General features: G+C 38.8%; 1 protein-coding gene across 1 annotated transcript in view; it reads left to right on the top strand.

Moving 5' to 3' along the window:
* Positions 1-13,175, top strand: part of nsmfa (NMDA receptor synaptonuclear signaling and neuronal migration factor a) — a 36,752-nt gene extending 23,577 nt beyond the window's left edge. The window contains 9 exon segments of the mRNA XM_058617838.1: positions 1,139-1,228; positions 5,021-5,151; positions 5,625-5,708; positions 6,230-6,263; positions 6,947-7,017; positions 7,159-7,238; positions 7,396-7,498; positions 11,343-11,418; positions 12,723-13,175. Coding sequence (XP_058473821.1) covers positions 1,139-1,228; positions 5,021-5,151; positions 5,625-5,708; positions 6,230-6,263; positions 6,947-7,017; positions 7,159-7,238; positions 7,396-7,498; positions 11,343-11,418; positions 12,723-12,820 — 767 coding nt within the window. The 3' untranslated portion in view covers positions 12,821-13,175.
* The last annotated feature ends 8,040 nt before the right edge of the window (positions 13,176-21,215 follow it).

Here is a 21,215-nt window from a genome sequence, read left to right on the forward strand (position 1 = left end):
CGAGTAGGATGGAATAAACACTGTCTGAATGGGAAATCAGTCACAACAGGAGGAAGCTGTTAACTAACATGTAAAACATATAGAATAGCGGTTAACTTTGTGCAACCCCTGTCTCTCCACCTAAGCAGCGGATTGGTATCTGCAGAATGAGGAGTGTCTCTCACGTAGACTTGCATCTCCAATGTGCTGTCACTGCTGGGGCTGCTTTCGCGAAAAGTCACTCAGTTTGTATGGTTCCCACCTGGGCATAGTCACTGTCATATGATATGGGAGAAAACCCTCTGCCGGATCCTAAGGGGTACTACAAATGGTCGTTGAGACAATGGTCGATGAGACAGCAAGGCTTTTTAAACAGGTTATTACAGTTTGAACATGAACTTCACAACCCACAAATTTCAAATAACAAATGACAGCCTGCTGTTGGTAGCTTTTCAAGACTTTTGCACCTATAGCTTAAAATAAAGTATAGATTTAGCATTAAGGTAACAGCGTTAGACCATGCAGAATATTTGGGATATTTGCTGGTGAGCCTGAAGCATTTGATGTGTTGGTTAGTATTATGAAAACATTAAATATGAAAATAGAACTGGGCCCATGTCTGTAAAACATCCAGTTGATATCAGGTTAAAGTTAAATGGAAAATGTGATACTAACTGCAAACTGAACAGAGAAGTGTTACAGCAGCCTCAAAAAATTAGAGAGAAAAAAGATGCCTTGAGGGACACCATAAACCATGGCAAACACTTTCCTGTAATCTAAAGATATTCTCAGAGCACAGAGATTATCATTCTTCAAAGCAGAGCTTATCTTATCAAATATTTGTAGCTCCGTAACTGTGAAACAAGCTGTTTTCAGGCATTACTGATAATCACACAGGTAAGAATTAGCTGTAGGATGCTTTATATGTTAAAGGTATACGATTGTTTGTTAGCGTGCCGTACATGTGTGTCTGTTGGACAGTTTTGGTGTGTTTGTACAGAGGAGGGATGGCCTGTGTGTACAGTGTTTGTGCAGTTGTGGTTGCATCTGCCTTTGTGTGTGGATTAGTTGGAAGAAAAAAAAAACACACCAATTTGTGGGCTTTTTAGTGTGTGTGAGTTGTGTGAGAGCGTGACTATTTCTCCCCCACCTGCACTAGCATTCGCTGAGCGTAGATCGAAGAGTTTCAGCCGTTCCTGGAGTGACCCTACACCTGTCAAGACTGACTCTTCTCATGAACCCAAAGACAGTGAGTTCATACGGACAAGTACACCGCAAATGCATGAACACACGCACACACTAACACGCAAGACCTGAGCTGGTAAAAAATAGAGTTCGGCAGATGAATCCGCTTAATCGGCATTGACGGACACTGGCTGCGGTGCCTCCACCCATCACGTGGAGATGCACATCACCACTCTATGTGCAGGAGCTACAGACGGGTTTAGAAGAGGTGCATTCAATGACCCACACAAAGTCAATTACTTCTGCAAACACACACACAGTCCACTAAAACTCTTGCCACTACTGCCATCTTGTGGAAATTACAGATGCACGATATTACCAGCTGTTTATCGGCAGATATTGGCTTTAAACTGTAAAATTAGATATCGGCAAATGCGCCAAACATCCAACGATATGACTAAAATAGTAGGCTGAATAAGCTGCTACCTCTTTGACTTCTATGCTAGCACCCCCTACAGCTATTATTTTTTGAGGCTTATCTATTTTGCATAATATAGATATACTTTATATCCACATCTGCTGTAACAGGAGTATGTAAAATATAACAAGTCCAATATCGTGCATCCCTAGTGGAAATAGATGCACTAATATTCAGGAAGTCGTTAGGTCACTGGAGAAATATGGCTATCTCTGAATGGGGGTAGGACGCATTTTAAAAAAATATTGACTGAGGAAGAGTTTTTCTCATATGTTCTCAAACAGCTACAGTGAAAGCACATTTCAAACTATGTGTGTGTATAATGCGTGTGTGGTCATAAATTGCTCATACATTCTCCTGTGTCCTCACATCTCGACAGGCAGATTTATTGCTGCCTAAGTTTTCTTTGTGCTCACGGAGTACATTTGTTATTAATTGATTTCCATACACAGGTGGCTCATAAGCAGTTGGAAGCCACTGCGTGTTTGACAGCCATTAAAAAAAGGTCCTTTATATACGAGAATGAGCTAACATTAAGGAATGATGAAATAAGGCCATTTCATAACTCCCACTACAGAGGAGCAATCTGTCAGACCTGATTTAAATACCTGTGTCGGGATACTGATACGAAAGCTTTATTTTCATAATTACTGGCGATAATATTATCATCATTATCTTGTGCGATGTCACACGAGGCTGTAGCACACCAAACAAACACAAAAGACAACGCATAAACGCCAGATAAAATCAAATGTATTCCACAACAGTTTATTCAAACTGCAGCTGAAGTGTGATTCACAACAGGTGTAGGAGTGATAATTGCTATGCTGACTGCTTTATTGTTTGGGAAAAACCTGAACAAACAGGGATATGTTATTAGATTTCTATACATGTGTTTAAAAGTAATACAATAATGGAGACTCTTCTTGGATTAGGATAACTGCTTATTTCTAACATCATTTTGGGACACCGCTTCAGAGTGAAACACTAAATCTCAAGAAATTCAAATAATGGGGAAAACATTTTGAAGGCAAGAATAAATCAACAGTCGTCACGTTTTATTAAATTATTCAAAAACCAAGACTGTCTGCAGCCATACAGACACATGTCAAATAGGCCTTGTGATGTAATCCAGCTCTGAACTCTTTGTACTATGGACCTCGTGTCTTCAATTTACAGCTCACTTCCTGGTTTTGACACATCAACACCAAATAACACAATCAATCACACACACACACAAACTGACTTTGACCTTGTCCGTCTGTCTCCCTGTGACCGTGGGTCTTTCTTTAACTTTGTGATGGTCTCCCTTTCTCTTTCTGTGAGTCAAGTCTTTCAAACCGGAGTGTGTGTGTCCCAGTCCCCGACTGTATCCACTGGTGCAGCGTAAGAACCTGTGTGATGTGTATGTGTGTGTGTGTGTCTCAGTGTTTTTAAAATGGCTTTCAAACACACACCGTTTTGCATGTGCTGTTTGTCTGTGTCGATGTCCGATTTTGTGGTGTTTGATGTTTTTTTGCACTTCCATCTTTAGTGTGTATCAGAGTGTGATTAAGAGTTAATAAACTGTTGATGACACAGTTTAATGATGTGTTTGATGGCTCTCCCTCTTCCCTGAGGGAAAGGTGTTTTGTTCTGTGGAGGAGTGCCATTCATTTTGGCCGCGCTCGTCATTTCTGTTTTTCTACTGCAGTTCTTCTACGGTCCCATTTTCCAATTGCTGCATGTCTCTGGATATATGTAATTATTTTTCTTATTACAATATAAATAAAGCCTTTAAGTTTTAGGCTGATACAAAGTAGATGTTTCAGTTACTATGATATATGATTTTTTTTTACCATAAATACTAAGGTTGGGTCAAAAATAATGACTTGATGATATATCGCCGTGCTTCCTCGTGCAATGCTATAATTAATATAATTAACAAGGTGCTCTAAAGTAAACAGTCCCTGCCAGTTTCACTCGCACTTCATGTCTTCACGTGGCGGTGTGAATAAGGGAAAGTTGGGTGGAAGTTACCTGGCCAAAGATGAGGGTGTTTACAGTGGGATAATGGTGGAGAAAACTATGTTAAGAGATGCTCAATCCACGTTCAATACATTTTATACAATTTTTTTCACCATGTTGTGAATAAATAGAGAAATCCTGCACTACTGTTTTGTTTTCTTCAGTAAAACAGAGATCGTGACATTTTGCTATATGATTGTCTTGCAATATATTGATTATCACAGAATCGCTGTATCGTGATATTATTGGTATCGTGAACCATGTATCGTGTATCATCCGTGTGATTTCCACCCCTGATAAATACATAAATAAACAATTGGCTGATAATATGCAGGTTAAGTTTAGCTCTACCAGGTGAGATATTTACCACTGACCCCGAGGCCTTTTCTTGTGACCCAGGTTCAAAAATTGCAGTCATTGTGACACATTAAAAAAGAGATTTAAGTTAAGTAAACTTGACATCATCATAAATCCTCGACTTCTTAGTCAGTTAATACCGAGAAATTTGCTGTCTTGTTACAATTAAAAGTGTCAGTTCTCATTGGACATGAAGAAATTGACGGTGCAACCGTTAAATCAGTTCAAAGATAACGGACAAATCTGACTGCTCACACTGACTGTGATAATTTATCATCGTACAGTTGCACTGGCACTGAATGCAATAATAGCCTTAAGTTAGTATCATTTAATAATTATAGGAAAAAAAACACCCATAATTTACCTACCTACTAAAAGACACATATCACATTTTCATCAAGTCTGTTTTTCTTCAAAAATACGTTTGTTTATCAAACTGACACATGAATTCGAGTGTGACACTAATAAATCCTGCCGAGTGTGAAATTATTCAGCAGCTGCTGATGTATTGTGTTACAGGTGCCCTTTATTTGATTTTGCAGCTTTTATTTTTTTTTCCTTTAGTATATCCTTGTGTCATGTCATATACATTGCAGTGTGATTACACAAAAGAGAAGCATGCCTTGATGCCAAATAGCACCTTCTCTTCTGAATAGCTGCCCGCTGATTCCTGTTAAGTTTTCATAACACTCCTTTATTAGCGGATGCCAGAAATCCTCCACCACACTCACTATCAGTCATATTTTTCCTGCCTCTGCCAGCTGTCTTCGCTCTTTTCTTGTTCCATCTGTCATTTTCTCATGTCACCATCATTAACAGCTCCATCTGTTTTCCTCTCCTCCACCATCGCCTTGCTCCCGGTTTCCTGGACACAGCCCTCCTTCACACCTTCACTTTCTCTCCTTCTTCTTCTGTGTCACTTTTTTAATGCCTCCCACTCGGAACCCAACACTTGTGCCCACGCACTATTATCTCGAGTCACTTTCCTCACCAGTGTCTGGTGTTGTCTTCCAGGCGGTGACCTGCAGACCTCCTGCAGCACCCTGGATGAAGGGGGCCTTCGCGACACTCTAGACTGGGAGGAGGAGAGAGAGATGGAGCGGCTCGCCTGCGAGGGAGACGACTTTATTCCCCCCAAAATCATGGTAAGAGATCGAGATTTTTAACTATCCAAAGATCTATAATTGAAACACTGGATTAAGAGTCAGAGAGCAAAATATTACTAATTTTTTTTAGAGTGAGAACTAATCATCTTACATCATGTTTTAGTAAAATATTGTTTGTACTTTACATATTATTGGAAGATCAATTACACAGAAGAAAATAATCAGAGTGTGTTTTTATTAATCTATAAATGCATAACCAGAAAATGGTTATTTTTAGAATAACATATTGTCTGATCATAGCAGAGCATTCAGGTTTAGTACCTGAAATCTAATCTACAAAAACACTGTCCATATAAGAGCTGTAGTTTTCCCCTTTAGGCAAAGAGGTATATGCATATATTATATATACATGTATCTATATTATGTATGATATGATGATGAGTTTGTTCTTCACCCATTTTCCCCCCTTTACATTTAACTAATCTGTCATCTCCTCCTGCTCCCACCTTTAGCTGATCTCTTCTAAGGTCCCTAAGGCAGAGTACGTTCCCACTATAATCCGCAGGGATGACCCCTCCATCATCCCCATCCTCTATGTGAGTCAAACACAGTGGAATGGAAGCGTCACAGAAACACGCACAATTACAGTGAACATACCGCAGGGTTCCTACAGCTTAAAGAAAGTTAAATTAAAGACAAATTTTACATTAAAAAAAAAGCAACAAAGCTGCCCAAAATGTTTATTTTGGGCAGCTTTTGGTTTATTTACATAAAACATGACTTTTTGGTCCAGTGCAAAAGTAAGAATATCTACTTCCCGGTGTTGGTATCGTGACTGCCTGGCCGAAAACGGTTTTATTGGTTACGCTGTCCTAATCTGCGTGATGTTACTGCAAGAGGCGTTTGATCAATTATGTTTTAAACTCCTACTTCCTATGTGTTAACATTTTCAAGACTTTTGAAAGAGGGATTTAAGATATTTTAATACTAATTACAGCCTTGCTTTTAGATTTATGAAGTCAAAGACTTTTTAAGGATCCGCGGGAACACTGTACCAAGAATACAAGTTGTATCGTATATAAAACGTATTATCATCTCCATGTGTTTCTGTCCCCAGGACCATGAACATGCAACTTTCGACGATATTTTGGGTGAGTATCTTTGTCTACAGCCTGGCAACATCTGCAAACTTGTTAGGGAAACAAACACATGCATCATTAATGCATTTCCTATAAAACAATAGAGTCACACAAACAGAATCTGCAGCAAATACATGACTTTAAAATAAAAAGAAAAAAGATGATATCAGTTTCTCTTTTTGAAAAGAAAACCTGTCACTTCTAGTCATAAATCTGAACTGTGCAGCTCTTTGCCCGCGGCGTGGAATGTGAACAGTTAATCAGGCCGTGGGAGTTGAAGGTCAGAAAAATAGCTTAAGGTCGAAGGCTAAACCTAACCTGCAATCAAATCTATGTAACAAAAAATAAATATATAATAGATTATTAATCTAAACACATTAAAAATCCTGAAAAGCACTTCAACTGCATTTTGAAAAGGATCTAAGTGGAGTTTTCAAGGTCCCAGTTAATGATCTCGTTGTGGAATAAAGCTCTCAGAGTAATTAAAACGATGTAAATGAACAATGCAGTCCCCAATTTTGATATGTGACATTTTCTGCTGCCTGACTGCTAATTTTCAGTCCACTTCGTCTTGTTAATATATCTGCTGCATATATAACTACACCCGCACTTTGCCTCATTCTCCAGAGATTTTGCTTTAATTCTCACTCTCTCAGTCTCTCTTTCATGAATACAAACATTTTGTCTTCTCTCAGAGGAAATAGAAAAGAAGCTCACGGCATACAGGAGGGGAAGCAAGTTCTGGAGGATGCTCATCTTTTGCCAGGTAAACAAAGAAGAGGAATGAGAAAAGATATATACTGCATTCCTTGTAGAATGTGTCTCACTTGCAGTATATGGATACAAGGAATTATGAGGAAACGTATATTTAAAACACCTTCGTTTCTCTTGTGTGCGTGTTTCTTAGGGAGGCCCAGGTCATCTTTATTTACTAAAGAACAAAGTGGCAACTTTCGCAAAGGTGGAAAAGGAGGAAGACATGAGCCAGTGAGTTACTGTTGGAAATCTGGATCTAGTTGTCAAATTATGTATAATTCTGTGGCACCCGCAGCCTAATTTTGACAGATATAACACAATTCACATAGAGGTCATTTTACAAGAAAACATTTATGAGTGTAGTCTTTGTTTTTGTCTTTGTTTACAGGTTCTGGAGGAGGCTCAGTCGCTTCATGAGTAAAGTCAACCCAGAACCCAACCTCATTCATATTATGGGTTGCTATGTCCTGGGCAACCCCAATGGAGAAAAGGTATGTATACTCACATAAACGAACCCCCAATAGTCCCAATATTTCTATATAGCAACAGATTTTTCCTCAAAAACATAATGACATGTTAATCTTCAACAACACATATTTCAAGATACTTTAAATATCTCTGCCATGGATTATAGTTTCCTGGTTGTTTTCCTCACTCGCTAGTTTCAGGTCTTCAATAGAACATGGTGCATATTTGAAAAATATGTTCTCATTTAGAGGCTGGAAAAAAAAAACAGCACAGCACACACACAAGTGGACACCAGTGTGCTTGACAGCTGGTATTGTTCAATAGGTGCCTAATTGCAGGCAGTCAGTCAGTCAGTCATCATCTACCGCTTTATCCTCAACCAGAGGGTCGCGGGGGGTGCTGTGCCAATCTCAGCTACATCGGGCGATAGGCGGGGTACACCCTGGACAGTTCGCCAGTCCATCGCAGGGCCACACACAGATAGATAGATAGAGACAAACAACCATTCACTCTCACACTCACTCCTATGGTCAATTTAGAGTGTTCAATTTACCTATCCCCACATTGCATGTTTTTGGACTGTGGGAGGAAGCCGGAGAACCCGGAGAGAACCCACGCACACACGGGGAGAACATGCAAACTCCATGCAGAAAGGCCCTTGTTCCAACCGGGGCTCGAACCCGGGTCTTCTCGCTGCAAGGCGAGAGTGCTAACCACTACACCACCGTGTGGCCCCTAATTGCAGGCAACGTGTGTGAATTTCCTGTTTCAAAAAAACTGACATTGTGCAGGTCAAATCCTAAATCTTGAAGCTTCACACTGGGATTTTGTCTTGACGCTCTTTAAAAGGCTGTCGCTGTATTACAACTGAATGAATTCTGAATTTATATGGCATTCTAATCCAAGTAGAATACAGTCTGCCTGGTGTGGTGACATCTGTACATCATGACCTTAATTTATGACATGAACAAACGGATTTAATGAATTGGGATGTCCAAGGAGAGATGGGATTTCCTCCTGGCCAATTTAGGCTCTGCCTCTCCGTGTTCACGCTTTGCCGTTTGCTGTCTTCTGCTTTCATATTAACGCTCACTGCGTCTGTTTCTATCTCTGTTTGACTGATAATCAGCGTGCGGTCCCTCCAGCTGTCTCCTTCTCCACTGGTGTCGCTATTATTGCACTCTGAGTAATGTTTCTGGATGTTGCCGCAGGGCACACATGTTGAGTGATGCTGCACCTTTCTTCCCTTGGCATAACCACATATTAAAACCCAGCCACACATAGACACAAATAATCAAAAACATACAAACAACACGCAAGCTGCCAAGTACACATGCACACAGACGCATGCCATAACCAGCAGTGTCTGTCTGAGCTGACTGTCTGTTCCAGTCACGCCTGCCAAAGTGCTTTGTTGTATAAACTGGATCGCTCCGGGGCCGATGGGACAAATCTGGCAGTCTGTGAAATCGACTGCACATCAGCGATAGCTCCACCCCAACACACAGACACAAATGCAGTTGTTTCAGGAGAAAGAGCCTGTGGATCCAAAACTACTGATCTGGTGCTTTTTCTCATTTTTAAGGGTTTGTTTAGTCCAGAATGAGAGTCTGCAGAATTTATAGTGTCAGTTAAATATAAACAGACTAATTTAATTCATTTTATATACACAAAATAAAGACAGGCGCTATGCAACACAGAAACCAATCCAAATTTAAAAGCCAGCTATACATATCAAGTGTCTCAGGCTGCAATTTCACACACACACACTCACACTCACACTCACACACACACACACACACACACACACACACACACACACAGGTGTATGAATTTCTTATATTTGCATTCACCCCATTACTTATTACACACCAGTAGTGCAGCACGCAAACCTGGTACAGGAACACTGTGCTGCACACAGTGGGAGCAAACCTAGCTCAGGGGGCACCTCAGCCCCTGACATTTTCCGAGAATCGAACCAGCAATCCTCCAAGCCCAATTATCTCCCGCTTTGCCAAAGGCTGCAAAAACGTATGTTCATGTGTAGAAATATGTGCAGGGGGAAATGTAAAGCCTAATATAATGTGGATTTAAGCTTATGAGTATTTGCATGAGCCTGCAGTCAAGCCGCGAGTCCCTCTCCGTTTGAAAAGTAATATCATAATGTTTAATGCATGTTTAATAGAAAAGTCTCATATATGAAGTACAACAAAAGCTGATTCTGCCATCTTAAATCAAATCAGAGCTCTTTTCTGTTGTAATTCACACATCATACATCTTGTTGCTTTTCCAGGCCTAGAGAAGTTTGTTATATGGAGGTGAATGTGATGGAAATGATATGTAATAAGGTCAAATAAAATTGGCTGAATAATTAAAGAACGACTGCCTAACAGGTGCAGCTAAGAGAACAGCTGTAGGACTCTTTAGTTCCTGAGTCATGGCCAGGGTTTTTTCTGTAAGAGCAGGCTGTTGGCCGGATGTCTAGACATGAGACAAGTCACGTCCCCGCCACCTTATTTAACATTATACTATATAACATTTAACTAGATGAAGGATTTTAGACTCTCTGATGCCTGTATCTTCAGCTATATTAAAAACAAGCTGAGCAAACAGCTCCTCTCGCAGCAGTCGCCAGCACGTAGGCATAAATATGTCTGTGATTACTGGAAAAACTGTTGTTTTTTTTACTGTTTAAACTGTGAAATGAGGATTAAAGGTGGCATGGAAGAGTAGAGCACTTCAACAATATGCTGTAATAGCTTTTTTGAAGGCTGAAGGACTGCAAACAAAGGCTCGCAATGGAGAACAGCTGGTGAGAAGGTCAGTGAGGAAGTGTGACCTGGTTTCCATTCAAAGACTTCCAAGTCTTAACATGTTTTGTTTTATCAAGAACAAATCTTAATTAGTCTTGGGAAGAAAAAAAAGAACATCATTTGAGAGCTTGTAAGAAGCCAACCAGCATTGAAAGGAAAAAAAACAAAACATTAACACATTATTTGAGATTTGTTATTTGCCCGCAGGTCTCCCTGCTTTAAAAACAAAGCTTGGCAACAAGGCAGCTTCTTTCATCTTTTTCAAAAGACCGAAGACACAAGGAATGAAAGCTGCTTTTTCTATATCATAAATGTGAAAAACAAAGGTGCATTTGGGCTTTGATTTTTGTGACGGGGAGTTATCAAGCTCCCTCACGAATAAATCCAAGCTAGAAATCAATGCGCTTCAGTTTCTAAATGTGCATCAGTACGTCAGTTGACAGCAGGAGAGATGAGTGAAAACACCACAGTTGTTCACAGAGCTCATGTGATCATGTCATTACGGCCGGAACTAATGATTTCCTGGAGCTCGCAGGGATGCCTCAGCAAATTCTCTCATTTAAGAGGAAGAAACACTACAAATGATTCACATTTTTGGTTAGACTTTGCAAACTGAGCCAATTATATTAGCATTTACTGTTGTGTGTGCCTCCAATTTCACTCTTAAAGTTTTGTGCTACAAGAAAAACAAATAAAAAAAAACACCATTTAGCATTTCAAACACTTCTATTTTTCCCAATCAGTGAGTCATTACATTTTAATCTTCTTTTCTGCATATGAAACTATTTGTTTTAACACAGAGGTCACATGACGGGAGACAGAAAAACTGAGCACCTTTACAAGTACCATTTCATCCCATGTCCACCTTCACAAGGACGAAGAATGTGCACACATCTCTGTGGCAGTAATGAGCTGTGTTATTTTCCATTCTTTTGTATGTTTCTTTATATGTGTGTGTGCACGCGCACATGTTGTATCTGCAGGCTTCCTCTCCGTTTATGTCCAGGAGCAGTGGGGATTAATTGCCATTTGCTTTCTTATCTCGGCCCAACAGCTGTTCCAGAAACTGAAGAATCTGATGAGGCCTTATTCTGTTGAGTTTGAATCACCGCTGGAGCTGTCTGCACAGGGTGAGTGTGGAAGGGGAAAAAAAACAAAACATGCAAACATGTGCAGGTCACACAAGGACAAAAGCACGTGAAATGGTGCAAGTGAACACCATATGTACAGCATTAACATTAGCAATGAGGAATTTACAGAAACAGCTGTTTCCTGTTTCCAGACCTAGTTTATTTTAACAGTGTGTGAATTTGTTGTGCTCTGTTTGGGTGGTATGTTGATAGTGGCGAGTTTCTTTTATTGTTGTAGTTGTAAGAGTAATGCAATTGATCTAATAGTTAAGATTTCATGCACACAAGGTCAAAAGTTTAGCAGAAGATGAGACATTTTGACCTTCTGGATCTGGTCCCCATGCATCAAGCTTCAAGTTAGTCAAGGTTCAATCAACAGAATGAAGGTCAGCACCCACCACATCTTATAATGAACGCTGTTCACTCACTCACTCACTCACTCACTCGCTCACTCATCTTCTACCACTTTATCCTCCATGTGAGGGTCGCAGGGGTTATGGGATGTATGGTGAGGTCTGAAAATGGGGATGAACTGAACCATCACTCGGTCAGATACTAGTCAAAATAACAGGATACTGGCAAAAGCAAAAAATGTGAAACAGCATTTTTAAATGACTCATGTTGTGGGCTATTTATTTCATCTTTATGGGCACAGAATATGTATGTGTGACATTTTTGAAATAGTAATAGATATGGCTAGGTGTTAAATGTATCAGCACAAATGTGTTGTTCACAGGTTAGGAGTTTAAGTATGTAAAAGGTGCATATATACACCTATGTATGTTTTCCCTGCTCCTTACTGCAGAGATAATTTGGTTTCTGCTGTAGTAAAATTAACATTTGATGTAGTAGATATAAATTTTCCATTTTCATTGAGCAAAATAAACTTAAAAACAACAATTGTAGAGGACACTCGCATCGAATTCAAGGAAGTAGCAGCCAATTTAGCCTACTGTTGTAGTCATTAGTCATAACAGCAGATATTGGTGTGTTTGCCAATAATATCTTGCATCCGTAGTGTAAAAATGCAAAATATAAGTAAAATAAATCTTAAACAGAATCAATCAAAACAAGCAGAAATACTTTTTGCTGACTTCACATCAGTACTCTGAAAAACACAATGTGAATATGACCAGTGCAGACATATTAAATAATGCACCCACGTCTTTCTGTAAGCATCTCATGCTGCTCAGAAAACAACTAACTAACTAGTGGTTTCACATTGTGTGTAGTATTCAGTTTTGCTGGAATCAGATTTGCTGTTTGCATAATTCGCACTTTTCCTGTCTCATTCACCAATCAAGGCAAAGAGATGATTGAGATGTACTTTGACTTCCGCCTCTATCGACTGTGGAAGACGCGCCAGCACTCCAAACTCTTGGACTATGAGGATTTTTTGTGACGAAGACACCAGGATTACGGGTGCAGTGGACCCTCCAGTGCCACGGGGAACCTGTTAAAAACTGAATCCATTGACTGAACATCGCTCAACTGTAGTGCTCCACTCATCAGCTCAATATAAGAACAGTCACACCTGCTTTCATCCTAGAGAGGGCTGGGAGGAGGAGGAGGAGGCAGCGGCCAAAGACAAACTAATTTATGCTGTGCCTCTGTTTTTCGTCATTCCCAGACTGAGTGTCAAAGACTAACTTAAAAAGGGCCTAAACTATATATAATAAAAGAAGAAAAAAAAAACGAGGCAAAAAGCAGAGACATCTGAACAGCCGTTTCTGCCTCTCAAGTGTAAAAGCAAAAAAAGAAAATCTAAATGTGTACAGACAGAAATACCATTTAATTCCCACCTCTGTTGTACGGGGACATTCTTTTTGAGGCCAAAGTGCTTCAGGAAAAACTGCTGAAAGTCATTCTGTCACAATTATGGTTCTGTGTTTTGACTGGACCTTAAAAGACGTACATGAATACTCCACATGCCGATTGTGTGTACATATAACATGAATTATACTAGCATTGCTTCAGTCATGCAAATACTACTCGACACGAGAATAATGACGCATCATTTATTTTTGATGTGCATTGTTGTGCAGTTTCATATGGAAATACTTTGGAATAACTCAGGTTTTAGCCATGAAGTAATTAATCTGTTTGTCTATCCTATCAAGATATTGTAATCTTCATCTCCATCGCTTGGAATGAATGTATTAACTCTCGTACAAACAAGTCTTCAGTTTGAAGAGTTGAGCTTTATGTTTTGGTAAAAAAAAAAAAGAGAAAAGAAAAGTATAATGTGCTGATTTTGTGTGTGTGTGTGTGTGCGAGAGTGTGTGTTTTCCATGTAAAAAACAAAAAATACGGTGATGTGTTGTGTGTATTTTCCTCTATCTGCTCCTGTTGAAGCAAAAAGAATAATCATCTCCATCCCTGCAATTATCGGTCAATCACACACACACACACAACGACAGTTGAGTATGATTCATGATGTCAAGAGGGATGTAACAGCCATCCAAGTGCTCCTAACCCTGTAGTGTAGGAGTTGCCCCTGTTGATCCATCCTGCTCTTTTGCAGAGGGTTTCCAGCCACTGTCAACAGTGTCAGCTGCTCTCACCTCTGCCAAACACTCTTAGCTTCTCCTAAAGGCAGCCAAAAGGAGCTACTGCCATCTCCCACTTTCCCTGGGCTGTGATCCAGTCAGAGGGCCACAGCTCTCTGAATTAAAAAGGTCTGCCCAAAAGTTTAAGCTGTTAACAGCCATCTGCTGCCCCTGCCAGGTGTCAGCCACTTAAAGGCCAGAAATATGTGTGCCGGGTGTGTGTCTGAGTTCGGGAGCGTCGCACAAGCCCAGAGAACCTGAGCTTTCTCAAACTGTTCAACATGAGAAGTGGCAGCCGAGCTGGATGTGCAGCTGCTCCCGCACAGACGCACAAACACACGCGAGCAAATCACTAAAAGCTGGGATGTGACACAATTTTGCATTGCATTCGTGGACTGTAAATAAAAAATGGACGTAATTTACCGGTTTGGAAAGTGAAATAAAGATGGAAGAAGCAGCTGGCCACCAGGGGGCCGACTGGACAGACTAGAGCAGTGGTTCTTATATGTTTTATACCGCATACCACCTGAGAAAATATTGAGCTTTGGAAGTAACACAAAATACAGTGGTGTAAATAGGCCGAGCAAAGTCCGCTACAGATTTTTCACAGTTCCACAAGATAATTTGCTCTCACATCATCCTCCTCTTCCTCATATATACTTCAGACACTGGTATATAGGGTTGAACTATTTGGAATAAATATCTAATTGCGATTATTTTAACAGGAATTGTGATGCGATATAATCAGAGGGAATGGTCATTTTTACATCATTCCTCATTTTTATTCACAAAAACGTATTTAAAATGATTAGAGCCAAAACAATTACTCAATTGATCGATTATTAATCAATTACTAAATGAATCCGTCAACTATCTTGATAATCGATTAATCTCGAATGTGAATATTTGCTGGTTTCTTTGCTCCAGATAACAAAGAAATCATTAAAAGTGAATCATTTTGGTTTGTGAACAAGACATTCAAGAACATCATCATTTCCAGTTTCACAAACCCTGATCAATGTTTTTTAACGTTTTCTGACATTTTATGGACCAAACGATTACTCGATTAATTGAGAAAACAATTGATAGATTAATCAATTATGAAAATAATCGTTATTTGCAGCTCTAAAAGACAATAATTAATGTAAAGTAATATTTTGACCTGACATTTTTGGGTTTGTTCAGCCCTACTGGTAAAGTGAAATTAGTTAAAGATGAAGATAGAGCTACTTTGGTCAAAAGTACCACCAGAGGAAGCTCACGTACCACAGTTTGAGAACCATGGGGAACATTTTCCTGAGGACTTAATGTTCTAAATTGCTAGTTTCTGCTCTTATTCAATGGCACAATGCCATATGTTTCTATTTCGAGGGAAGATAGACAATGAACCACTGCACATATGAGTGGGATTGAGGTGCCTGGTTACAGGTGACCTCTATAAATGTCTCCAGTCTTCACAACAGTACTTAATTCTGAAAGTTTTGCAGACTACGTCCATTTAATTATCTACAGTCCGTTCCAACAGTTTCATCATTTCAAAAGACAGCTCTCAAGCTATCAAACGCTTCGTGGTTTTTCAGGTGCAAGCTGCAGTACAGTATCTGCTCAGTGAACTGTACACTCTGCTTAAGTCACAGTAGCCATGTTTGAATATACTGTAACTGTCTAACTTTTGAAATAATGCAGGAAAAAAGAAGAAGAGAGAAGATGTAAATTAGGAGTTGTTTATTATTTGATTTGGATTAAATAAACAATGCTTGCATGATCTGACAGTGCAGGTACAAGTGGCATGAACAGCCATTTTGTAGGAGAAGGTGGTCCTAAATCTGGAACAAAGCAACTTGTTTTTGATCACCATCAAAAAAACCTTGAAGAAACAAAACTAGCCAGCCGCCTTTACCGCTTCTGAGAAAAAGATACAGCTTTTGGCTTCAGGGATATGTTTTTATTTTTATTTTGCATAACCAAGGATGCTTTTCTTCCCCCAACTTTTCTTTCCAACAACCATTTCTAATGTCACCTAACTGCAAGGAGGTTCTGGGTTTGGAAAGTATAACAATGGGACAGAGGAAAATCTAGCGTCTTTCAGTTTACCATTTTATTTTGAAAGGATTAACTAAACTTAAAAAGAAACTCGACCACACCGAACGACACAACCTGTGACACAACAGACTGAAAAGAAAAGTCCAAATCCTGCATTATTTATGCACTAATTACCACATAGATCGGCTTGCTTATTACATTGCTGATTTCCAATAGTTTTGTCTCCGTAGAAGAGAGAGAAAATGGTCAACTGAGGCCAGACTATTGACTCTTGTGCTTTTAGATTTTCTTCTTTTCACCGGATTTGCCCACAATTGAAGCCAGTTTGCAATTCATGTACTTGAGGATGTTTTCAGGTATGTCAATTGCTACATCACCTTAAAAAAAAACATAATTTTCTATTTTTTAAAACATATTTGCTGTACTGCATATCCTTATAATGATCTCTAAATAATGCCACGTTTCCGACTGAGGTAGCAGTTCAAGAAGTCACACCACAAGTCACTGCTCAGACAATCACAGCAGTGTAAACGGAACAATGTTTCTGAAAGTCAAACAGAATCCTTAATATTATATAATCAAGCTTCTTTTGTCAGCAAAAAGAAAAAGAAAGTTTACAGTTTTGAGCTATTAACAGGTTTCACTCCGGTCAGTCAATGTAGTTGCAGCTCTTAACACGTAGACACAGAAACTAATCCAAACAAATGGTTGTTCTCCATCTGTGTGAGGTTAATTATTTCTCCATTTGTCATTATTTATGTGGATGCGTTGATATTTTATTAACAAAACTCAAGTGTGGCGTTCTCTATTAAAAGGAGAGCTTTGTTTTTTTGTTGTTTTTTTATGTGCTTCTGTCCTCTCTCTGACATTGCAGTGCTGGCCTACAGTTTTGTCCAGCACGGACAAGTGCTCTCTCAGCCTGAGTCATGCATTTAAACATGTTTTCACTTCAGATTTAAAATTCAACAGCAGCATATACGCGCCATTGCGTCATTGAGCCATTTTTTTTATTCCAGCAGAAGCATTAAGCTGCCAAACTCTCAAAGATGTTGCCCTGAATAGCTGCCGGGTTTAATGGGATAATTTTTACTGGCATAATAATGATAATAATAATAATATAACACATCAGAGAAATGGACACTGGATCATTTAACGCAAAGCAGCAATTGGATGGATTATTTTTTAATTCAGGATGTTCTACATAGGAAAGGAAACCATATACCTTGTGCCATAGGAAAAGAGAAGAAAACTTCACACAGTCTAATAGGAAAAATTTACTGACATTAATGTTTTTGTTTGAATTTATCGGGCTGAAATGACCATGATGTGAAGAGCAACCTGACTCAGGAGTTTGAGAGAGCTTTGTTGTTTTCCTCTTCACCGAAAATCTAATTAAAGATGCAAATATGTCCTTCTGTCTGTCTCAGTCTATATTCTTTGATTTGCAGTGTTAGTTCTTTTTGGAATAAATACATTAAAGAGAATATAAGCACGGTCTAGTTTGGAGCCTAGTATGTGTAGCAAGAGGACCTTTGTTATCTGATCGTAGGTTTGATAGGACTGCAGCGTTTTAGCTCATTCCAGTGACTTCAACTGGCCCCAGTAATCTAAAAGAAGTTCCATTAGCATCCATTTACACTATTCTATAGTACTTTACTACAGATGAAAGTAAAATACAGGTCTACTTGTGTGGATCCACTTCCATATTGGCTGTAACATCCTGATAAAAGCAGAAATGTACAAATACGAGTCTGAAAACACAACGGTCCATGTTTACACAAGACTCTACACATTGCAATTAAACCAATTTACATAAGAGAAATCAAAACTGTTCATGTTAACATCTGAGAAGATGCCATTGCTGCAGCAGTGCCATACGAGAAATCAATAAAAATCACAATTTGTAACAATTAGTACATTACAAAGGCTGACATTTGATTATATTTTCACTGTTCTATGCCAATTCTTTTTAAAATACTATGTACTATATTTGAAACGGTTAATACCCTTAAATTCTAATCCATGAATGTAACTATGCAACATGTCTTAAATCGATAACAAAGCAACTGAACTGAACATATTTGTGGTAAGATTTCTATTCAAATTGAACTGAAAGCTTGACAGAAGTACTGCTCAGTGGTTTTTCTGTATTCAAGTAAAGTCCCAGAAGAACTGAGAGGGACAGAGAAGAGGTTCATTTGTAATGTAGAAGATGAGAACCACCTATCATCTATTAAAAAGGTGGTAAAACCCACATTTCTTTCTGTACGGGATAACACTCATGGTTCCAAGTCGGTGCCAGAAATTAATTAGAAACACGGCTCGACAGAGAGGCAGATAGTATATCTTGAGGAAAACATTACTTTAATTATGTTGTCTTTGGAGAAACTTGGCATGCAGACCTACAGATAAAGCAGCCGTGACACTCATAAAGGTAGTTTCAAGGTGCCTTATCTCCCTGTCCCAGAAATACCTTGATCCATAATCTCCACACACACTTTGCCTTCTTTATCTCTCTGACTCTGCATCATGTTCAACTGCTCTATTTTTATTTCCTCCAGTGCAAACCACAGTTTGCAACCATATCACTTTTTTACTGCATTTCATTTAACATCTCTTATTCCCCTTTGCACGCCAAGACCACCACACACACCGATTGTCTGATGCAGGCACAAACATGGACGTACAGTATGTGTTTAAATAGACACTTGTTTGTGGAGATAAAAATATGCTTTTATCTTAAGTTGCTCTCCAAACTCTTTGAAGATCAAAAAGCATCTTGTATCACATCTTGTGAGGCTTCAAACTACAAAGTACGAGGGAGCCATAGAATAAATTCAATAAATATGGCATTAGGACACAGAAGTGATGTCCTACATGTCTGCAAGTTAAGAGGGGTAGAGAGTTAAGAAAGAGAATGAAAGACATTTTCAAAAAAGGCAGTTTAGCTCGTGTTAGTTTGTTGCAATTCAGTTTGGACCAAATTAAGAATATACCTCTAAAGCAAGGCAACCAGGACACCTGGTGGGAGTTCAATGACAAGACATAAAGACGAAATGAAACCATTCACACTCTGCATTTAAGGAATCTATATGCTCTGACCTCGTCACTCAGGCAATCGCAGAAGATGCTGAAGATAATTAAATTCCTCTTAAAAGACTGAGTTACAGAGTGCGTCCACCACAGTGTGGCCGAACACCAACAAAGCACACATTGGATATGAGCACACATTAATATGCAGCAGCGAGCCATAAACATGTTACATTAGGAGGCAGAAAGTCTCTTCCTAAGAAATGTAGGTCAATAAGCCGCAGTATATCTACCAACCATCAAAGTGCGTAATTATCCATCAACATAAATAACAATTTACATGTTAAAATGAACAACAAATGAACATGAAGTGCAAATGCTGAAATGTTAGGCCTGTATTCTGACTGACTGACACAGGATACTTCAAAAGATTCATTTTGATGCACATATTAAAGTCAATGGCAGCTCAATCACCCGAATAAATGGCACAAAATTGTTAGTAATTTGCAGCCGAATTTGGGAGCACCTTCTCATTCACATCAAGTGCAATGCAAAAAAACATCATTGAGTGCTGAAATTACAAATAAGGTGACACCTGCTAAACTAGGTCAGATAAAAGAAAAATAACACATAATTTGAATGCCATGGCTTTCTATTATCACTTAAAAGTAGTTCATAAAATATATATCCTACATATTTTACAGCAATTTAAAACTTAATGCAGAATTGAAAATGAAAAACATCTATTTATTTATATTTAATGACCTTTCACAGCCCACTTGCAGAACAGTCACGGCCCACACAAACAACAACAACAACAACAACAAACACTTTCACAGATATGTTAAACTAAAGCCAACAAGAGCGAGAGAGGGGAACAAACAGCATAACAACAAAACACAAAATAGAAAAACTAGAAAAGACTAAGCCTCCACAGAAACCACAAAGGTAAAAGTGGCACAAGAAAAGATGGAGGACAGATGAGAGTTTGGGGACAAGAGTGTCCATGACTGTACAGTAAGGACAAGTTTATTAACCTAACTAGTGTTTAAAAAGTCTTCAGAGGGTTTTTTAATTGCTCAAGGGTCTGGGACTCAGGGCACCGCCTACATGTAAACACGTGGCATTAAATGTTTACATAGGAAAACATGTAAATAATAAATATTGGTATAGCTTCACAATGGAACACACCACATACTCTGTAACTCAAGACCAAACTGGCAAACTGAGCAAAATAAACAAAGATTATAAACCAGCAAACAAACAAACAAAACACACTAACAACAGCAGAAGCAGCAGGACACAGCAAAGCACTTACCTCGGTAAAATCCACCTGCTTGTATCACGGTACAGAGAAGTCCACTCAGTGTCCAGGTGTAAACAACAAACTCCAAACACGAGGCTTCAAAAGCAGGAATATTCCGTTCAGGCAAACTCTGCAACATTTACATTAAATAAAACAAATAAATAAACAAATGAAATAAACGCGCTGGACTCCCGACAATCACGCCATTTCACTAGGTGTTTCAAACGGGGACGAAACCGGAAGTGATTGTTTAAATAGACCGCCAAAATTGGGGGGCGGGGCGGGGGGAGTGGTTTGTAGTAAATGTTTTGTGTATTTACTACAAAATACAAAACTTCAATCGGAGTGGAAACTTTTTCTTCCCCTTTCATTCACAGACTGTGATGAAAAACAGTGTTAAAAATTAATAATGAATAGTTAAAGAATAAACCTGCCATCATTACTGAAAATCGGTCTTCTTATAGCTTATATTAATATAAATAATAATAATAATAATAATAATTGTTCATATAGGTTCCATGTAATGTGACCCACTGACTCCAAACAAATGCCAAATTATCTATATTTAAAAATATTATTCTGTCAAGTGACCAATTACTTATCATTCCTTCTTAACAGGACACACCTTTTTACTTTGCTAATCTAGTGCATCGTATATTCTATATAAATGTAAGTATTAAAAAAAATAATAATCAATAGCTTCCCAGTGTCATGTAACCCAGTGACTCCAAACCTATGTCCCCTAGGAAATCCTAGGAAAAACATGCCACACCTCTTTATATAAAATTTCAGCTTCCTATATTATATATTCATATTAATATTCAAAAATCTATTTTTTTAAAGAGCTCCCATGTCATGTAACTGACTGC

This window comes from Solea solea, chromosome 19 (genome assembly GCF_958295425.1).
Source record: "Solea solea chromosome 19, fSolSol10.1, whole genome shotgun sequence".
Taxonomy (NCBI): Eukaryota; Metazoa; Chordata; class Actinopteri; order Pleuronectiformes; family Soleidae; genus Solea; species Solea solea.